This window comes from Schistocerca nitens, chromosome 3 (assembly GCF_023898315.1).
Source record: "Schistocerca nitens isolate TAMUIC-IGC-003100 chromosome 3, iqSchNite1.1, whole genome shotgun sequence".
Lineage (NCBI taxonomy): Eukaryota > Metazoa > Arthropoda > Insecta > Orthoptera > Acrididae > Schistocerca > Schistocerca nitens.
The window spans coordinates 556408602-556430461 of NC_064616.1; the positions used below are offsets into that span (position 1 = coordinate 556408602).

The 21860-nt window shown below is 39.7% G+C and overlaps 1 protein-coding gene across 1 annotated transcript in view; it reads right to left on the reverse strand.

Moving 5' to 3' along the window:
* LOC126249332 (Down syndrome cell adhesion molecule-like protein Dscam2) overlaps positions 1–21860 on the reverse strand; it is a 562422-nt gene that overhangs the window by 348458 nt on the left and 192104 nt on the right. The window contains exon 5 of the mRNA XM_049950988.1: positions 6031–6175. Coding sequence (XP_049806945.1) covers positions 6031–6175 — 145 coding nt within the window. The remainder of the gene's footprint in view (positions 1–6030; positions 6176–21860) is intronic.

A 21860-nucleotide genomic window follows, 5' to 3' on the forward strand; every position in this document is an offset into this window, starting at 1 on the left:
TGTTAACCACTAATAATACAGTTATTTATTTAAAAATAAATACATTGCTACATCTTCAATATATTAACTATGTTTTAAGTCAGTACATTTGTCCACAGTCCTTGGTGAACATTTTTAGCATATTAAAGAACTTAAGTTGAAAACTGTGGTTATAGTGTTGTTAAAGTGGAGCAAAACATATATTATAGTTACATCAAATGCTACAGAGTTACAGGGTATTATTTACATTGGCTAGTGACATAGTGATTAACTTGGCAACTGCAAATATGTGCCAGTTTTTCTCTCACTGGTTTAATTTATTGTCTTACTATTCTGATAGTACTTGTTGAACTTTGATAAAAAGAGATATATTCATTTCCAGTTTTAACATCAGTATAAGGTTTTAATTTGGTTTATAGTTACTTTCAATTTGCTTTCTACACCATAAATGACCATGGCTCTTTCAAAAAACCTATAATTCATTATTTCTTAGCAAAGCCATTTGAAGGGCAACACTGTTGCAAGGATCAAATGTAACCACCTATGCTGACTAATGTTAAGTTACTATGTAGTGTGTCTGAGAAGTCCTAGTACATGTACACTAAAACAGTGTATTGTATGTTGCATCTTAAAGTACGTATGTATAAAAACAATGTATCCAGAAGATCTGGTTGTACACCACAGTGCATTACACAAAGATCTATATGTTGTCATGACCTCCTCAACATCTTGCACAGCATCTCAGGAGTTATGTGTTGAAAGATTTCTCAACACTTTTGAACAATTCCTCATTAGTATTGTACCAATGCTGAGCTACATGGGGGTTGAGTTGTCTGGTGTGGTACTGTCCAGACTTCATGGTGGCCATTTCAATGCAAATGGCACTGGAGAATTTGCTGAACCATGCTCAATCTAGTGGCCTCAAAATTGTTCAACAAGGAACTCATGCACCCGAATAGCAAAGTGTGCTGATCTCCATCCTCTTGTAAACCCTCTGATGCTTGAGCTCTTTGTCTTTTTTTTTAAAGTATTATGATGACATCTTGGTGCATATCATAACATGAGGTGCATTACTTTCCAACTTCTGCACATATTCCTTAAATCAGAAAACCATATTACACCCTTGAAAACAAAAATGTATCACACATTCATCACAAAATAATACTCTCAAGTGTGACAGACAGCATTTGGACATTGTGACAGCAAATTACAGCAGGCTGCAACTTACTGCTCCATGTTATCATTATATAATTCATGTACAGACATTGGTCTAAATACTTTCATTACTGAATATCTTTTTATTGTGGTAATATACTGTTGACTGCATTACTTGAAGTTCAGTTGCTCTTTTGTGAAGGCATTTCACTGGAAACGCCTCAATAACTTGAATGATGGTGGCACACATTTCCTCTCACATTTTCTTATTTCTACTACTCAGCCTGTTCTTAACACTCCCTGAAATAAAAGCAGGGTTGATTTAAGAGGTGGAGCTTTGTTTAAGTAATCTAAAGACACTCATTATCTATATCATTGTTTTCCCTTTTTCATTACATTTGTGAACATACATGTGACTAGTCACTGATGTGTCCTCTCATCTACATCTACATCGATACTCTGCAATCCATTGTATGGTTCATGGAAGAAGGTTTCCCACACCACCAGCTATCATTTCCTTTTCTGTTCCATTTGCAAATAGAGTGAGGGAAAAACAACTGTATATATGCCACCATACAAGCCCTAATTTCTCATAGCATATCTTAATGGTCCTTATGCACAATGTACATTGGAGGCAGTAGAATCATTCTGCAGTCAGCTTCAAACACCAGTTCTCTAAATCTTCTCAACAGTGTTCCTTGCAAAGAATAATGAGTTCCGTCCAGGGACCATTTGAGGTCCTGAAGCATGTTCGTAACACTTGCATGTTGTTCGAACCTACCAGTAACAAATCTAGCAGCCAACCTCTGAACTGCTTCAATGTCTTCCCTTCATCTGATCTGATACAAACCCAAACACTCAAACAGTACTCAAGAATAGGTTGCACTAGCATCCTATATGCGGCCTGCCTTACAGGTGAACCACACTTTCCTAGGATTCTCCAAATAAACTGAAGTCAACTATTCATCTTCCGTATCACAATCCTCACATAGTCATTCCATTTCATATTGCTTTGCAGTGTTATGCCCAGATGTTTAAATGATGTGACTGTGCCAAGCAGGAAACTATTAATGCTGTATCTGAACATTATTGATTTGTTTTCTTCTACTCATTTACATTAACTTACATTTCTCTGCACTTAGACCTAGCAGCCATTCATCACACTGACAAGAAATTTTGTCTAAGTCATCTTGTATCCCCCTCCAGTCATTCAACTTCAGCATCTTACCATACACCACAGCATCATCAGCAAACAACAGCAGATTACTGCCCACCCTGCCTGCCAAAATATTTATGTATGTAGAGAATAATAGTGGTCCTATCACATTTACCTGGGGCACTCCTGATGATACCCATGTCTCTGATGAACACTCACTGTTGAGGGAAACATACTGGGTTCCATAACTAAAGAAGTGTTCGAACCACTCACATATCTGTGAACCTATTGCATCTTCTTTAACAGCCTGCTGTGAGGCACCATGTCAAATGCTTTCTGGAAATCAGGAATCTGCCTGTTGCCCTTCATCCATAGTTCACAGTATATCATGTGAGAAAAGGGCAAGCTGAGTTTTGCAAAAGTGATGTGTTCTAAAACCTTTACTGGTCTCAAGAAAATTTATTATATTCGAAATGAGAATGAGTTCAAGGATTCTGCAGCAAACTGATGTTAGGGATATTGGTCTGTAATTTTGTGAGTCTGTTCTTTTGCCCTTCTTATACACAGGAGTCACCTGCACTTTCTTCCAGTTGCTTGGTACTTTGTGCTGGGAGATAGATTTGCAATAAATGCAAGCTAGTTGAAGGACCATTGCTGTAGAGTACTTCTTGAAAAACTAGACTGGGATTCCATCTGAACCTGGTGATTTATTTGTTTTCAGCTCTTTCAGTTGGTTCTCTATGCCAAGGATGCTTATTACTATGTTGTCCATACAGGAGTCTGTTCAATGGTCAAACAATGGTGCGAAACTTCCTGTCAGTTTAAAACTGTGTGCTGGACCGAGACTCAATCTCAGGACCTTTGCCTTTCGCTGGCAAGTGCTCTATCAGCTGAGCTACCCAAGCATGACTCATGACCCATCCTCACAATATTACTTCTGCCAGTACCACATCTCCTACCTTCAACGCACATTCTGCTGCATAGTGAAAATTTCATTCTCAAAACATACCCCAGGCTGTGGCTAAGCCATGTCTTCACAATATGCTTGCTTTCAGTAGTGCTAGTCCAATATGTTTTGCAGGAGAACTTCTGTGAAGTGTGGACTGTAGGGGACGAGGCACTTGTAGAAGTAAAATTATGAGGACGGGTCACGACTCATGCTCGGGTAGCTCAGTTGGTACAGCACTTTCCCCGAAAAGCAAAGGTCCTGAGTTCAAGTCTCTGTCTGGCTAACAGTTTTAATCTGCCAAGAAGTTTCATAACACCACACACTTTGCTGCAGACTGAAAATTTCATTGTCGAAACACCGATATGTTTGTATGATTTTCCTCCATGATCAATGCCTTGAACATGAAATTTAAAACTTTGGCTTTCATTTCGCTATCTTCAACTGTCACACCAGACTGGTCAACAAGTAACTGGATGGAAGTCTTACAGCCACTTAGCAGTTTTACATAGGACTAGAATTTCCTTTGGTTCTCTGCCAGATCTTTTGCTAACATATGGTGATGATAGTTTTTGTATGCTTTGCACAATGATCTTCTCACAGACGCATGAATCTCTACTAACCTCTGCTTGCTGTCATTTGCACATTTTCTTTTGAAATGAGAGTACAAAAGCCTCTGCTTACGCAGCATTTTCCAAACCTTGTTATTAAACCATGGAGTGTCTTTTGCATCCCTGATCCACTTACTAGGCACTTAGTTCTCCAGACCACGATTTACAATCTGCTTAAACTTTTCCCACAGTTCCCCTATGCCCCTCTTACTGGAGCTAAGTGATATCAGTTCACTGTGTAAGTGAAATGCTAACAACTGCTTATCTGATTTTTTCTAGCAGAAAACTTTTCCTTAACTGATTTATTAATTTTTATAACCATAGCTGCTAAATGACATCATGATTGCTAATCCCTGTTTCTACACTGACATTGTCAATAAGTTCCAGCCTATATGTAGCTACAACGTCTAAAATATTTCCCTTATGTCTGGGCTGCTGAACTAACTGCTCAAGACAGTTTTCAGAAAAAGTGATCAAAAGTACTTTGCATGACTGTCTAGCTGTACCTCCTGCAGTGAATCCATAGAGAGCCCACTTTATACTCGGTAGGTTAAAGTCACCTCCAACTAATATTGCATGACTGGGTATTTCCATGTTACTGACAACAGACTTCCTTTAAATTACTCTAGAACCGTCACAGCAGAATCGGGTGACTGGTAAACTCAACTTCGACCTCAGTAGTGACAATATTTTTGTCAGCTGCAATAAACACTCCCCGTCCTATGGCCCCTAATCTGTCTTTACAGTATATGTTGCATAATTTACTAAATATCTCAGAGCATTCCACTTTGGGTTTCAGCCAGCTCTTGGTCCTGAGAATAATTTCAGAGCAAGAACTTTCCTGGAGGGCAGTAAATTTGGGAACATTGTTATGAATACTTTGACAATTTGCTGATAAAATTTTGACAGTTGAAGGGTATTTGCTCTGAATGTGATCTGACTCCCCTTGCTGTGTTTTGACTGGCAAGTGTTCATCAGAGTACCTCAAACTACCGGCTAGCCTAAAAAACCCTCATGTGCACTCCACAAATACTCTGTTACCTGAGTAGCTGCTTCCTTTGTGTAGTGCACCCCTGACCTATCAGAGGAGTCCTACAAACCCCCAGCTGATAATGTGAGGCTACAACAGAAAAAATAAAATACAGAAACAGAATAATATAATACTGATATTTGTAACAATGTTTTGTCCACCTCAAATGTGGGATATCAATAACAAAACAACTATTTATTTCCCCAATTGTACAAAGTCAAAAGAGGTACTAGGACTTCTCAGACACCCTGTACACAGTGCTGCTTTTTCTAGAAATTTCTGCAATGATGTCTTATCAGAGAGGCATGAAGATTGAGATTGTTGTAGAAATCAAATTTGAATGGTGATGTTACATTATTCTACATATCATTGCAAGAAAATGACCTGGACAGTTCACTGCTGGAACAGTTAGCAGTAAGCTTCTCAAAGTTCTGAGTAAATGCTTCATTCCAAGAAGACAGCACATGTAATTATATTAGTTTTTTTTGTTCAACAATTAAAATAAGAGGAATAAGGAACTCCAGACTGAGCTCACTGTCATTATTGCCTAGAATCTCTTTCAGAGCACATTCAACATAGCAGGCTGCATAAAGAAACGCAACTGCTCTCTGAATGTTCTGGACAAAATCATGCTCTTTATCCACAGCATCATGCTTTATCTTCAGTTTATTAAATGTATATAGTTGCTCAATAGTTTAGTGTCTTTTCTGTAAGCTAATGAAAGTACATGCACTACTTGTACCATCAGCATATAATGTTACATCTTAATTAAATGAATGTGAATGTATGAGTGACTAGGGAATGAGGAGCTGAAAATTTTTGCAAACTTAACAGTTCTTCATTCTGTTGGTCTATACAAGACACTAACAGTAACAGGATTGAGTTATCTGAAATATGGTGTAACACATGTATCTGTGTCTTTTATGAGTTGTTTACCATTTACAGAAACTGAATTACTGGGTAATTTAATCAATATCATACTTATCCACAACACTACTTTTAGAGTTAGCAAAAACAAAACACAAGTAAACAAAGAAGCTGGATAAGCCTTTGGTGAAGCTACTGGATAGATTAAAACTGATTACAGCTGACACCATTTTGAAGACTATTTAAAATTTTGAGTCTTTTTCTTTTCAAACTTCTGTCAGTTTACCTTTCATTATGTGGCAATGGAAATCCATCAAGTGCCCACTTTATGTTGGGAGTGGGGTTTCCAGAAGCAACACATTTCAGTGAAATTGGTTGTCCTGGTTGAATTGTCTGTCTAATGAAGCGATAAACAAATTGAGGTGGAGTGTCTGAAATTAAAAAAAAAAGTGCCAATTTTTAAAATGTAGATAACCTTTCAATCAGTAACACATAAATTTTTAGTTTCAGTAAATGATATCAATTATAAAAGTTAGTTGTATTTAACAAAGAATTTTTTGTTATGGAATGACAAACAAAATCATTTCATCTTACGGCACTGATACATAGCAGCTTATCAACAATTTTGGAATTTTAAAAGTTTAAGACATGCATCAGAAATCATAAATATGCTAACAAACTAATTTGATATGCTAATAATGATGATATGCTTATAATTTGACATGCTAATAAAATAATTTGATAGATTAAGTGCATTATATTGAGTAATCTTCAAAAATTCAGTCTGTTCAGGATATGGCTGGCATGCATGGATGCTGACCGGACAAAACACACTGAACATTCACTGTGAGACAGTACCAATAATTATAGGATGGATATGTTGCCAACCAACAATCTTTCAAAGGTTATTCAGGATTTTTTTCTGAGTGGCTTGAAATGAGCATGAACTTCAGCAGTTTGCTGCCAAGAAAATGATTATTGTTCTTACTGACTGAAGAGGACTAAGAAACATACCTTGGACATCTTTGTACAGGGACTTTGTAAATGACGTGACATTGATAATTCATATCCTTATGCCATTTTAACATGACAAAGTGTCAATATAAGTGACATTAAGGACCACTTTCAGATGCGGTTAAGACAATGATGAATTAGTTGCAGTGGTTCTGTTCCATGGCCAGCTCTTTCAACAGGTATGATACTTATATGTTACTTCCTTTGGACTTTATTCTGTTCATTCCAGGAACAATGAAGGTTGTACATGAACAGTTATTACTGTATACCATACATTGCACATTACACATAGATAAAATGTCTAGAAACATACATAATATTAACAGCTTCTTTGAATACTGAATTCACAGCTGCAAGAAGGAATACTTTTCCTAAATCACATCAAGCCAGTACTTAGTAATGTCACAACCCCTTGATACTGCAGTAACTTGATTCTCCATGGTGGACTTTAGAAGGTATGAGGTGCACTTTTTCATAGGTGAACGCTTTTAATGTTACTCTCCACAATCACTAAGAGTTGTCTTACATGGAAAACATGTCTTGAGGCGTGCCTTGGATGTTCAAAGTCCAAATCTCAATGTACAAGTATTTAGGGATTTTGATATTGTCCATGCTGCTTCATGCCCTAGTGCATCTTTCTGATGCATGAGTTGGGAGTGCCTGATATGGATCACATATTGGCAGAGCCTCAGACATTGCTCAGCTCTCTCTGACTACTGATCTCAGCTGATACCTGAGGGTGCAATATCTGAGAGAATATATTTTTTATCACAGTGAGTTGGTCTTAATCAGCAAACATTTCACACATTTCATTTCAGGCAGTGTCTACTTCTTCTCTGTGGTGCAACCTACACCAAACAGAACATGCATCACATGTTGTGCAGAAGTGCTAGAGCTGAGTTGGGTTTTTCGAGTTTGTATCAACAAATTTGCGAAAAATACAATTTCTTGCAGACATTTGTGTTTAGTGTTTACACAATATTTTCCACTCTCAAAGCTCTGTCCAGTGTTACTCTTTTGATGTTGAACAGTGGTCCAAATGAATGTCCACCCATTTCACTTAGAATTTTTTGTCAAAAATCTAGATTACTTTGTAGTTGACACTCTCATAGACTTGGTTTTCAGAATAACTGAAATCACTGGCATTGTATCCTATCATGGTGATGCTAAAGTGTTTGCAACTGTTAATAATGTGACAGATAGTGTAGTCTACCGTGATCATGGTGGTTGTAATACAGAATAGCTGCTTTAAGGAAACAGTTCTGCTGACAATTAGAAAAGACATTGAACAGTACAACAATAAAAATGCAAGTGTTTTGTCTGATGGTTATCACCTTACTTATGATTTTTATTTTTCGAGTTTTGGTTGTTAGCTCCCGTATATATGATATAATGTACATAAGAATAACATAAACAATTAACTTATTTCCTTTCAAACAGAAGTTCACCTTGGACAAACCCAGAGACATTGTACATATAAAAGGTCAACAGAAAATTACTATGTAAAAAACCAGTGGGCACCATGGGTCTAAGATACAAAAACAGTCAGGAGGAAGAGGAGAATAGTGTTTAATGTCCTATAGACAACAATGTCATTAGATACAGAACACAAACTCGGAATAAGGAAAGATGGAGAGGGAAAGCAGATGTGCCCTTTCAAAGGAACTATCCCAGCATTTGTCTTAAATGATTTAGGGAAATCATGGGAAGTCACTCAGGAGACTTCCCTGAACAGCCTCTGGAAGTTTGTTGTTAGACCTCAGATACAGACTGTAGAGAAATTGATAAATGGTTTTCAAATGTGCAGACCAGTTGCAGTTTCACTAACGTACATGAAAACTGCAACACCAGGAATGAGACTTGTGACTGAAATGGCCTCATACGTACCACTGATTAGGTTCAGTGAAAAAAGTCATTAGCATTACAAAATCGTAGGTTGATCACAGACTTCAAGATTCAGCAGTAGCGGCCTGGGTTCAAAGACGACCTGTGTGTATTTCTGGAGAACTTCCTCTCCCCCCCCCCCCCCCTCCTGCCCTGCAGCCAGACAGTTTGGATGTTCAATGGTCTATGGGTCACATGAAACCTTTTCTTCGAAAAAGACTTCCACAACCCTATTTACATGGGCTGGGCCTTATCCCACTGAAATATAGGGTTGTGGAGTTCCCTAAAGGAAGGGCAGTACTTTAGACACCAAAACCTCTCATGTAGCAGCTACTACTCACCCTTTCCTCATTACATACTAAGCTGACAAAAGTCATGGGACAGCTTATGATTCATGTGCTTATGGCCACACGACGGGGTGTACGAAGAATACCAAACTTCGGCATTGTCTCTCACTGCAGACAACACAGAGGCTGATCACCGTCACTTAATGACAGAGCAGCGGCATTTGTGCACAGTCATCAGTGCTAACTGACAAGCAACACTGCATGAGATAATGTGGGATGTATGACAAACATATCCATTAAGACATTGACTCTAAATGGCTGGAAAACTGTGACCTCATCAGATAAGTCCCAATTTCAGTTGCCAAGAGCTGATGGTAAGTAACGAGTATAGTGCAGACCCCACAAAGACATGGACACCAGTTGTCAACAAGACAGTGTGCAAGCTGGTGGTGCCCCCATAATGGTGTGGGCTATGGTTACACGGGATAGACTGGATCCTCTGATCTAGCTGAACTGATCATTGACTGTAAATGGTGATGGGAGACGATTTGCAGCCACTCATGGACGTCATGTTCCCATACACCACTGGAATTTCTATGGTTGACAATGCACAAGGTCAAAATTGTCTGTAATTGGTTTGAAGAACTTTCTGGACAGTTCAAGTGAATCATTTGGCCATACAGATCATCCGACATGAATCCAGTCTAAAATTTGTGTGTCTGCCCCCAGTAGCTGAGTGGTCAGCACGACAGAGTGCCAATCTTCAGGGCACGGGTTCGATTACCAGCTGGGTCGGAGATTTTCTCCGCTCAGGGACTGGGTGTTGTGTTGTCCTAATCATCATCATTTCATCCCCATTGACGCGCAAGTCGCCAAAGTGTCGTCAGATCGAAAGACTTGCACCTGGCGAATGGTCTACCCTACGGGAGGCCTTAGTCACACGACATTTATTTTAACATTTGTGTGACATAATCGAGAGGCCAGTTCATGCACAAAATCCTGCACTGGCACAACACTCACAGTTATGGACAGCTATAAAGGCAGCATGGCTCAATATTTCTGCAGAGGACTTCCAATGACTTGTTGAATCCATGCCATGTTGAGTTGCTGCCAGGCAAATTATGAAAGTATGTATAATAATCAAAGCTCGAATAGTGTATCAGTGAGCCTTACATACATCACATCTGGTGTTTTTCCTCTATGCCTCCCAACACTGAAGGCTGCCAGTTTGCGGTCACCACAGCAGCATCAAACACATAGCCAACCATCCCATCACATTAGGACTCCAAATATACTTCCTTTGAATGAAAAGTTCCAGGACAGGACTATTTTATTTCTGAGTTCGCAATATCTAAACACGAACAAATGTTTTTTTTTTCTGTTACCTGGTATGTGCACGTGCTTGAAATGACCTAGGCCACGTTTCTGCACCAACTCACTACGTGGCACGTCTCTGCTTAGCAACACACTGTTTGGGTTCTTGGCGAATTAGTTGTGGTGACTCAGTGGGTGCTGATTGTGAGCAAAGAGTGAATATTAAGTTCTGCTTTAAGCTCGGGAAAATCCTTGTGAAACAAGGACAACTATAAGGAAACATATGTAGGTGAGGCACTTTCAAGAAATCGTGTTTTCGGGTGGCACAAAAGGTTGCGTAAAGGTACAGATTCAGAGGAAGACCATCTCAGAGCTGAACGCCCGCCTACAGCACATACTGATGCAAACGTGGAGCGTCTAAAGCTGCCGGCACACGGACCGTGACGTCGAACGTTAACGTTGAGCGTCCCGAGTTCAATGTGCTGCTGAACACTCAGAAACGATGCGACTTGTGCATTCGGTAAGTGGGTCCCAACGTGTAATATGCGATCGCAACGCGCACCATCGGCAGCTGTCGGGTGTATCTGGCTTGTAAATCAAACTGTTTACGAAATGGATGGGTGTGAAATTCCTATATTAGGTCTACTAAAACGTACTTTTCTCCATTGTCCATATGCTAGTCAGGTTGCCCTATCTGTAGCACACATACATAAAAACTTCAAATCCGCGAATAAGAACTCTTCAGAAAATTTGCATTCCTTATTGCCTATTAGCTAATAACTTTCTCTTTTGTGTAACCAAATATTAAATATAGGAAACATAAAACCAGTAAAGACAAGCAAAACAGCACACATTTCTTCAAGTCGTAAGTTCCAGCATGTTTTTCTCTCTAATCTTGCAACAGCTGTACACGGCGTGCTTTCCGTTCTGCGAAATAATCTATTACCTCATCAAAGTTCGTCAAACGTAAAAATGTCGTTGTCTAATACCGAAAAAGGCGTTAATACAAATTGTAACCAAGACTGGTGTGGTTTCACCATTTGATTACGTCTATTTCGTCATGGTCTGCCAGATAAGACGAAATGGGTCTTTCTAACGTTGCAGCAACTGTAACACACGCCAAATAAGGGATGCTGTTTTGGCACATACGGTCATTTTTATCTACATTATTTCAAACGCCTGTTAGGCCTACTACATTCAATAAGTTTTATGTTAGGAAATAGTTTCACATCTCATTCATATGCTCCTGTTGCTCAAACGTAAGATCGAAAAGTAGTAGTACGAAATTATTATATAATTTGGAACTGTCATATGCTTCCATATAATTCGTGTGATGTCCTTGTTTCTTCTCCTTCCTCATTCTAACAAACAATATTTTCATCACTAATTCCATAACTATTCCTGTTATTGTCAAAACTTATTCATTAACTTCACTAACCCTGCCAGAATCACCGGTTCAGTTATCAAGCGTTTATTCCCTGATTAGGCGTTATTATGTATTCGAACAATGCGTTTGCCACGCTATTCCGAGAATAAAACTTGAGCTTCACTGGCCCTTGGTAGTTACAGTGATCTTACAAAATTTTATTTTCTTGGATACACCGCGAAGACAATACGTAATCTTTCTTACCTGTTATTCCTGATAGTAGTTTATTTCCACTATGGTAGTCTGAATCTATGGATGTCGCTAATAATTATAAAAACGCTTATCATTCTCACACCAAATCAACCACAGAAACAAACAGCAATTGGCATTCACCCGTTCGGGTTTATTCGGGTCAGCTCGTATAACCACGTCCCCTTTTGTCTGCGAGAAAGTTTTTTTTTTTTTTTTTTTTTTTTGCACTGACCAGTTTTCGTCCAATGAGCTGGGCGAGGTCAGAAGGGAAGGCCGACAAGTGTTTGCCATCTTTTGGCCTGTTGGCAATGACAGAATTGACACGCATGCCCTACAATCTTTCTCAAATGATTTTAGAGAAACTATTAGGTAAAAAATTTCATTTTTGCTTTACTTGTTGCTTTATATATCAGGTTCATTATGATGTGACAAACATTTCATTTGAGGTCATAGTTATTGGGATATTTACGTGGAAGTAAGACCTTAAGTGAAATTCGAAAAAGTTTGTAATGAAAAATAGGGACGCTAGGATGGTGTTTCTGGTGGATATTACATAATATGTTGCTCCGTATGAAATTTAGCAAACATATTGAATTCTTCTTTATACTTGGCTGGAAGTCTCTATCTGACATCAATCACAAGAGAATTTGCGATCGCACCGGTCCAGCAATAAAGCCAGAGTTAAATATCCACAACACTCCCCATATTTCATAAACAGTTTGAGATATCAAAATGATATTGTGGCAAATGGTAGCACATAAACAGGGGAGTACTTTGCCGTATGGCAATAACTACAGGTTTTATAGCTGAAAGAATGTAATTTTTAAGGGACATTGATAGCTGGTGAAATGAGAAATGCTATGGGTTTTGGAACAACATAAGTGGAGTCATTACACGTTTATTTTTTTACTGAGGATGTGCTTTTCCTCAGTTCCCCACTTACTAAACCACTATTTCAGAATTCTCTCGCAATTGCGTCTGCACAGCGTGTTAGTGAGATGAGGTTGTGTAAAGTCCGCTGAGTTTTGGCAAAAGAAGCAAATTTTAACATGGCAAGAAGAAAAATGTGTAGGTTTTACTCAAAATTCTCCACCTATGACTCCTCTCTGAAAGCTACAAATGGTTAACAAACCAGACGAAAATAAATCGCTGTATTTTCGGCGGAATTATTTTTAGATACTAGATACTAGATATTTTTAGATACTAACCAAAGAAGAGGTGACAGATCTTTTTGAACGGTCACCACGCAAGTATGGGCATGGAGGGTCGCCGCTGAATATCTACCAAAAATGTGAGTGTACACTTTCAATCCAGCGCTCGGGATTTCCCCTATATCGCTCTAAGCGAGTCCCCGCCACTGCTGCGCTCCCCATGCCTCCCCATGCTTCCCCAGCCGACTGCTCATCTAGCGGCCATGGCATTTAGCGTGCAATATACACCTTGCACGCATTCAAATATCAACTGATGATGATTCGAATTTGGCCCCACCTGGATAGAACCATACGTGAGCCTACATTCCTGTCGAAGGTTATAACTGGGAATGACAATGTAGATTGCAGTCTTTGATAGTAAAGGAATAGTTCACCGTGAGTATATTCCTCCAGGTCAAACAGTGAACGAAACTCTTTACATCAAGGTCTTGAAGCGTTTGCGACAAGCAATTGGATGTCACCGAACTGATTTGTGGCATTCTCAGGACTGGTTCTTACTGCATGGCAATGCAAATCCCAACACTGCCGTATCTGTTTCCGACTATCTGGCCAGACATTCTATTATTGCCATCCCACATCCGCCATATTCGCCCAAACTCTCGTCTTGCGTTCTTTTTTTTTTTTTTTTTTTTTTTTTCGCGAGTGAAAATGCGACTCAAAGGAAAACTTTATCAAGATATCACAAACATCCAATGGGCCGAGACAAATGAGCTTACAAGCATCGCAACTGAAAATTTCCCTGCTTACATCCAAGACCTTCAGAAACGTTGGCAACTGTATATAGATAGGCAAGGGGTCAACTTCGATAGGCTCATGACTTGGTAGGAGAAATTTTTTATTATTTTTTTTTAATCCTATCCTGGACCTTTCTAACAAAGGGAGTATAACATTTTGCCAATTAGTGGTTCAAATGGCTCTGAGCACTATGGGACTTAACATCTATGGTCATCAGTCCCCTAGAACTTAGAACTACTTAAACCTAACTAACCTAAGGACATCACAGAACACCCAGTCATCACGAGGCAGAGAAAATCCCTGACCCCGCCGGGAATCGAACCCGGGAACCCGGGAGTGGGAAGCGAGAACGCTACCGCACGACCACGAGCTGCGCACGCCAATTAGTGCATGACCAACGCTGTTAATATACCATGGCAGTAAGAAAATTTTGTGCTCTCTGGATAATGGAAGCCAACGAAAAGTCATATGAAGGGCAGAAGTGGAAAACATTCTACATGTCAAATCTCACATTTTTCAGGAAAATAAAAAACAGTGTATATTTTAGTACATAACTTATTTATATCAAGAACACTGAGTATATATTCTGATACCACAGAATTATGCTGCCCATCTCATCACTACAAAAAATATTGAGACAAATTAGAACATAAATTCGATTATTTATTAAGAAAGTTGTAAGTGGCATTCAGAAAACTGACTGGTTCTGAGTGGCAATAAGAAAGGTTCAAAGTGTTATTAATACAGAGGCATTACGTTTTATTTGTAGTAATAAAAAGTACCTAAATTCGGCAGAAATGTTTTAACTATAGCTGAACTGTAGTCAACACTAACAATTTCGCATTTTATTTACATTTTTTAGGGTTCCTCACCTCAATACATAAAAACGAAACCCTTATACGATCGCTTTGTTGTCCGTCAGTTCAGACTCCTTTTTCTCAGGAACGGATGGAGGTATTAAATGGTTCAAATGGCTCTGAGCACTATGGGACTCAACTTCTGAGGTCATTAGTCCCCTAGAACTTAGAACTAGTTAAACCTAACTAACCTAAGGACATCACAAACATCCATGCCCGAGGCAGGATTCGAACCTGCGACCGTAGCGGTCTTGCGGTTCCAGACTGCAGCGCCTTTAACCGCACGGCCACTTCGGCCGGCGATGGAGGTATTAAACTGAAATTCAAGTAAAATACTAAAGTCTACGGTAGCTTGGCGTTGTACAAAATTTAAACTTCTAAGGCAGTGCTATCAGAGGATACGGCTATTTATGAGGTGAACTACCTGTAGGAGTGTACATAATTATGTTTGTACGGAACTCTCTGAGAGCGCGAGTCCATCTCGCACATGTCCAGTTTTTAGAAGGGAATAACAAAATTAAATTCATGAAAAAATCTCTCAATATTGACTTCTGTTTCTTACACAACTCCACTCTTGAGGTCAGATGCTACAAAATTTACTGTACAACTCCCTGTGCTGTTGAGGAATAAAAGGTGCTGGCCACTGTGGCCGAGCGGTTCTAGGTGCTTCAGTCCGGAACCGCGCTGCTGCTACGGTCGCAGGTTCTAATTCTGCCTCGGGCATGGATGTGTGTGATGTCCTTAGGTTAGTTAGGTTCGAGTAGTTCTAAGTTTAGGGGACTGATGACCTCACATGTTAAGTCCCATAGTGCTTAGAGGCATCTGAACTATTTTTTGAATAAAAAGCAACATTGTTCACAGGTCCTTCTGTTTTACAACTTAAAAACATGGCTGGTCTTCAGATGAAGTACGGCAAAGCTTAAATCTGCCGTGGTCATTCCTATTTTCAATACACTGACGTTCTTCCAGACTTCTGTTTCAGAGTAAGAATTTTTAACAGCTATTTGAGATGGATGAGTGTGAGACACTTCTATGATAGCACATTTGGAGACCGTACACGCATGAATTGTGCTGGCATTTGGAACTCCTGAGGGGAGCACTTCTTGGTACAAAGACCATGTGCCCTCTAGTAATGAATGTTTGGAACATTTCCTTCATGATTTGATACTTTGAATAAGTACAAGGACATGCGACAGAGTACCGAGAACACAATAGCACTGATGACGCATTTTTGGATAAATATTGGCCACATCACATTTTCCACGTACAATTTTCAGAAGTTCAGCAGACGGTATCAAAATGAAAACACAGGCAGGTCCATATCCATGGAAGTGCTCAACGTCGAAATGACATTGCGGCAGGAATTGAACGGTTTGTTATGGTAGTTCAATGTCGATCATTCCTTGCTATGATCACATTCCGTGGTTCATTATTTGTTCGTTGCAGCGTACATTCCAAAAACACATTTTACTGCTGTACCAGAATTCCCTTTACGAGCCGAAATGTCTTAACAAATCCACTTTCCACAGTCTGATTATTCTTCCATGTTCGAATTCACTCATGTATTAATAGTGCGCTTTTTGACGTCGAAGTCTGTAGACTCTACTGAAACTTGCATGCATATTTCCAATCTGATGATTCTTCACTACTTATAGATCACATAAGAGAGGGAGCTGATTGACCTACGTGTCCAACTTTATGAGAGAGTGTCATTTATTAGTTCCAGTACTGCACTTTTCTACGCAGTCTGCAAGTTTGGATCTATACGGTTTATTTATTTTTTGTTTTGGATGTTGAAATTTTTGCTATTACCAATGTCTTTGTTTAAAATATTTGAAAATTAATTAGGTTGCTTAGAACAAAAACGATGTAAATTTGCTGACTTAAGACAAAAATAAGTGTAAGTAGCAGATGAAGTAGGCACGCCGTTTTTTTTTAAATTCAGTGATTCCCAGTTCTCCGTGTACACAGTAACCATGACTACAGCTGTTCCGCATTCGCGACCAGAAACGAATAATCTGAATTGATCGAATCACTTTATAAGCCGCACTGACTAAAATGACACCTGAATTCACTGCAGGAAATATTAGACATGTACCTGTAAGGAGAGGAAGATGTTCATCCTCTTTAATGGATATCTCTCTTTTCCCTAGCGTTTATTCCGTCTAGTACGGGGCCTACTTTTCCAGGATTTGGCATCTTCTATTTATTATTTAACCATGTGGCCGGACGCACTTCCTGACGCCACAGTTTTCAAGGTAGGAGGGGGAAGGGGAAGGTGTGTTGGCGAGTTGTGTTAACTATGTTTAGTGCGTTATTGTATTTTACCTACTTGCATGTTGCATTCTCTGAGGCAGAATGTTGGGTTCTGTCTAGCATTTGTCTAAATGAGCGTGGAAAAACCTCCTAAAGACTACGCTCAGGCTGGCCAGTGTACCAGCCGACGGTCGTTAATCTGCCACGCAGATTCGATTCGTGTCTGGCTCACCTCCCAGTCTTTCAAGTTAGCATGCTGCATATTACGCTAAAGGACAAGGGAGTAGAAGAATTCTGCATCTAAACCTGAAAAATAAGCGCATCATCAGGGTTCGTAGAGTCACTCTTTGAACCATACAGGACTGCAAACAATGGCTTACTCACATAAACCACAGTATCTGTTGTTTCCACCTAATGATCGAATTTAGATCCAGGGGGAACCATATGACACCGTGGGTATTCATTGTCAACAAAGCATTGTGCTGGTTTGTGGTGGTTGTGACTGCGTGCGCAGCGTGAAATCCCAAAGTGTTAAAATAACATGGAAACACTGCTATTATCTAACGTGTTTTCATATCACCAACCAAAACTAATGCTCTGAGGGCAGATGGGACAAACAGCCACAGACCATCATGCTACCTGCATATAATTTCACTCTTGGTACAATATACTCACTGAAGTATCGTTAGCTGGGCATCTGCGAGCCACTACCGTACACTATGGTGACTATGGTAAGCAAGCTTAGACTACAGTTTTTTCCTAATAGCTTTGGTCAGTTAAAATCGCAACCGCGTTACCTGTGCGTTAAGTGTGTTGCATACCACCTATAGCTCGTTACCTCATTTCGATCGCTTTGTTTGCGTATGCGATCAGTGTCTTACTAGATATCATAGAAATCGGAAGCACGAACCGTCGCCGCGCGGTCTAGGACTCCTTGTCACGATCCGTGTGGTTCCCCCCGTCGGAGGTTCGAGTCCTCCCTCGGGCACGGGTGTGTGTGTGTGTGTTGTCCATAGCGTAAGTCAGTTTAAGTTATATTAAGTAGTGTGTAAGTCTAGGGACCGATGACCTCAGCAATTTGGACCCATAAGACCTTACCACAATTTCCATGAACCGTCTCTAAACTTAGTGAGGATGTATAAAGGGTCACGTAATCTACGGCACATTTTTGTTCTACATTGTTATCCTCCTGTCTGTTACAAATAAACAGTATCTATAGTAGTATTGAAACTGTCAGTATTTAATTCAGGTTTCATTCGAAAATTGATTTGTAACCTGAAACACAGAGATATTATAGTGAAAATAAATGAAAAAACACTACAGACTTATCATACAGTGCTAGAAAACGCAATTTCCTGCAAAAAATGTGAAATTAAAAAAAAGCACAACAAAAGCATGTCAAGCATCGCTTCAGTACTTCGTCAAACTTATAAAAAAACATTTTTCTGTTATTCATGGCCGGCCGTTGTGACCGAGCGGTTCTAGGCGCTTCAGTCCGGAACCGCGCTGCTGCTACGGTCGCGGGTTGAAATCCTGTCCCGGGCATGGGTGTGTCTGATGTCCTTAGGTATGTTAGGTTTAGGTAGTTCTAAGTCTAGGGGACTGATCACCTCAGAAGTTAGGTCCCATAGTGCTCAGAGCCATTTGAACCATTTTTTTGAGCGACCAATAGCTGTGGAGCATGATGCCTTCTCAGTCGAATGTGGGATCTCTGGTGTTTGTAGACAAATCAGTGTAGCCGTGGCCTTCGTTTGTGCAGGAAACATGATGAGTGTAAAAACAGGGCAACGGATTGTCGTTCACATGAAACTTAGAAAAACTGCTACTGAAACCTATCTTTTACTAAAATATGTGTATGGCGAAGACTGTTTATCACACACGCGGTTTTGAGTGGTTCAGCAGTTTCCAAGATGGCCGAGAAGAAGTTGAAGATGACTTCCGCCCGGGACGCCCTTGGACAGCAAAAACGTATGAAAGTATCGAAAATGTTGGTAATTGAGTATTCGATCGATTGCTGAAACTGTAGGAATCGCCAAAGAATGCGTAATCCAAATTTTGCATATTCATTTTAACATGAGAAAAGTGTGTGCGAAACTACTGACGAAAATTCTCACAATCGAACAAAAAGAAGCTTGTGGAAATGTTTGAACTGACACTTTGAATACCATTGAAAATGATCCTAATTTCTTAGAAAGACTGATCACACGTGATGAATCTATGTTTCCCACTTATGATCCAGAAACAAAGCGCCAATCCATGTATTGGAAGGGCCCAGCTTCACCGAGAGTGAAAATAGTGAGAATGAGCTAATCAAGGTTCAAAGCGATTGTGTTTCGAAATGCATTGAACTGTGTATCTTCATTGGGTGCTTGAAGATCAAACTACTAATCAACATTATTATCCAGAGGTTCTTGCTCAACTACATGAGAAAATAAGAAAAAACAACCCGAATTGTGGAAAAACCTAGTCATGAGTTCTCTATCAAGACAATGAACCGGCACATACCGCATTGTCTTTTAAGAGTTTTCTAGCGAAGTACAGCATCCTGTTATTAGACCACTCACTGTACTCGCCTGACCTAGAACCATGTGACTTTTATCAGTTCTCCGAAGCCAAATCTCGCATTCGGGAGGACGACGGTTCAATCCCGCGTCCGGCCATCATGATTTAGGTTTTCCGTGATTTCCCTAAATCGCTTTTGGCAAATGCCGGGATGGTTCCTTTGAAAGGACACGGCCGACTTCCTTCCCCGTCCTTCCCTAATTCGATGAGGCCGATGACCTCGCTGTTTGGTCTCTTCCCCCAAACAACCCAACCAACCCAAAGCCAAATCTGCATTAAAAGGAACAAGATTTCAGTCCGTTGAAGCAGTGAAAAAAAAAAAGTGGTACGGGTCATCAACGAGCGATGTTTCCATCAATGGAAAATTCGCATGGAGCGGTGAAGGGATAGAGGAGGGGGCTTGTTGAGAATGGGAATAACCAAATATGTATGTTTATGAAATAAAATGTTTTACAGCAACAGTCCCATTATTTTAGAGCCACACCTCGTACAGCAGTCCGGTAGGCACATTAGTAACCATGTTCCGTGATCAAACACATACAGCAGTATTAACATTAGCTCGAAGAGTACATTGAAACAGAGGATTCAAGGAGTATCTGTGGAGGGGATTTTTCAATAATTAATTATGACTTTTTTTTCGAGAACCGAAGATAGTATCTAGCGTGCAGTAAAATCAACGGCTACTTTGGTACTATAATTGAGTTTCTTTGTAATGCCGTTCTTTAGTGAAACAAGATCTGAATCTCATTATACAACGGTACGGTGTACATGTGCGTTATTAGAGTTAGTTAAAAAGGCAGAGAATTCGCACTGATGCTATAAGCTAAATCCTTCCAGCTAAGCCCTTGCCATTTGTAGAGGCTAGGATCAGTTTCGACTATTTTCTATCTGCTTGAAGACTCGAGTTCTTTCATTTACAGAGTCACAGATAAGCTGCTACATCTCGTCACATTTCCGTGTTGTTTAGTAATCAGAGACGTATTTCATTTATTCCAATATAGTGTCTTGCGAGATGTGAAAATAGCAACATTTGCAAATTTTGTTATCGGTATTTTATTTCTACATCATTCAAGAGATCACTATATTGTGTTTCACTCGTTCTTCCGTTACGGATACTACGCCATTGTTCCGTAATTTTCTATGGAAATATCTAATGGTTATGTGTCCCGACAATCTCATCAATAGGGTGCTCCTAAATTCGCTCAAGCAGGGGTCGCATCGATTAAGGCGCTGGATTCACATTCGGGGCGAATGAGATGGAAACTCCCGTCCCACCATCCAGTTTTAGGTTTCCTGCGGTTTCCCCAAATCGATGATGCTGTATGATGAGCTTGTTCCTTTAAGGATACAGCTGACTTTCTTCGTCCGCCCGGGACGGAGATTTTCTTCGATCAGGGACTGGGTGTTGTGTTGTCCTTAGTATCATTTCATCATCGTTAGTGGAAGGCAACGGGAAACCACTACTGGAATCACTTCCCTAGACGCTCATGCGGTGGACCTCTCTGACGAGGCTTCCCCCATGACAAGACCTGCCGTAAAGCAGAACACAAAGTTTGACTTCCTTCTCTAGCCTTATCATATCCAAGCTTGTGCTTCGTCTCTAATGACCTTGCCGTTGACGGGACTTAAACCTTAATCTTCCGTCATCCTTTGTTTCTATCGTCTTTCTAAATTCTTTGGTGAAACTCTTAAATGTGCAGAGGACGCCAGATGTTATCCGTTTCCACATTGCAGGATCAAACGTGTACAACAGTGTGTTCCACTGTCCCACGTATGTTGGGTGGAAGATGAAAAGGCAAGGTTCATATTAATTCAGGTAGGCTAAGAAAAAATCTTACCTTCATAGTCTCTGATGTTATTGACTTTGGCATATGTTGAAATGAAGGAATAAGTAAGGAACACCTATTTTTTGTTGTCTCCAAAAAAATCTCTGCTCCGAGATACAGCCCTCCAAAGACGACATTGCGCATACCATTTTGAAGATGCGAATTTCGGAAAAAATTTAAAATGCTGTATCTTTGGAACAGTTTTAGATATTTTCTTTTTTTTATTTGAAAGAGAATTGCTTTATGATTACGCAGAAATCCTCCATTTGGTCTTATCTGACAAAGTTCTTTTCCTATAGCGTTCTGAATTTACTTTATAATTTATGGAAAAAAAATTTTCAAAATTGCCAAACCATAAAATTTTGATTTTTTCTGTTGATTAGTACCATATACTTCTACATTCCCTGAAAGGGAGAGCTTCCACCTTTAGGTTGAACAGGTTTTATTAACAATTGAAATTTTTGCCATACAGAAAACCTGTTTTATTCTCATACTATCATATAACAGACTCATAAAAATCAAAACCTAGCCTTATTTAACATAATTTTAGTT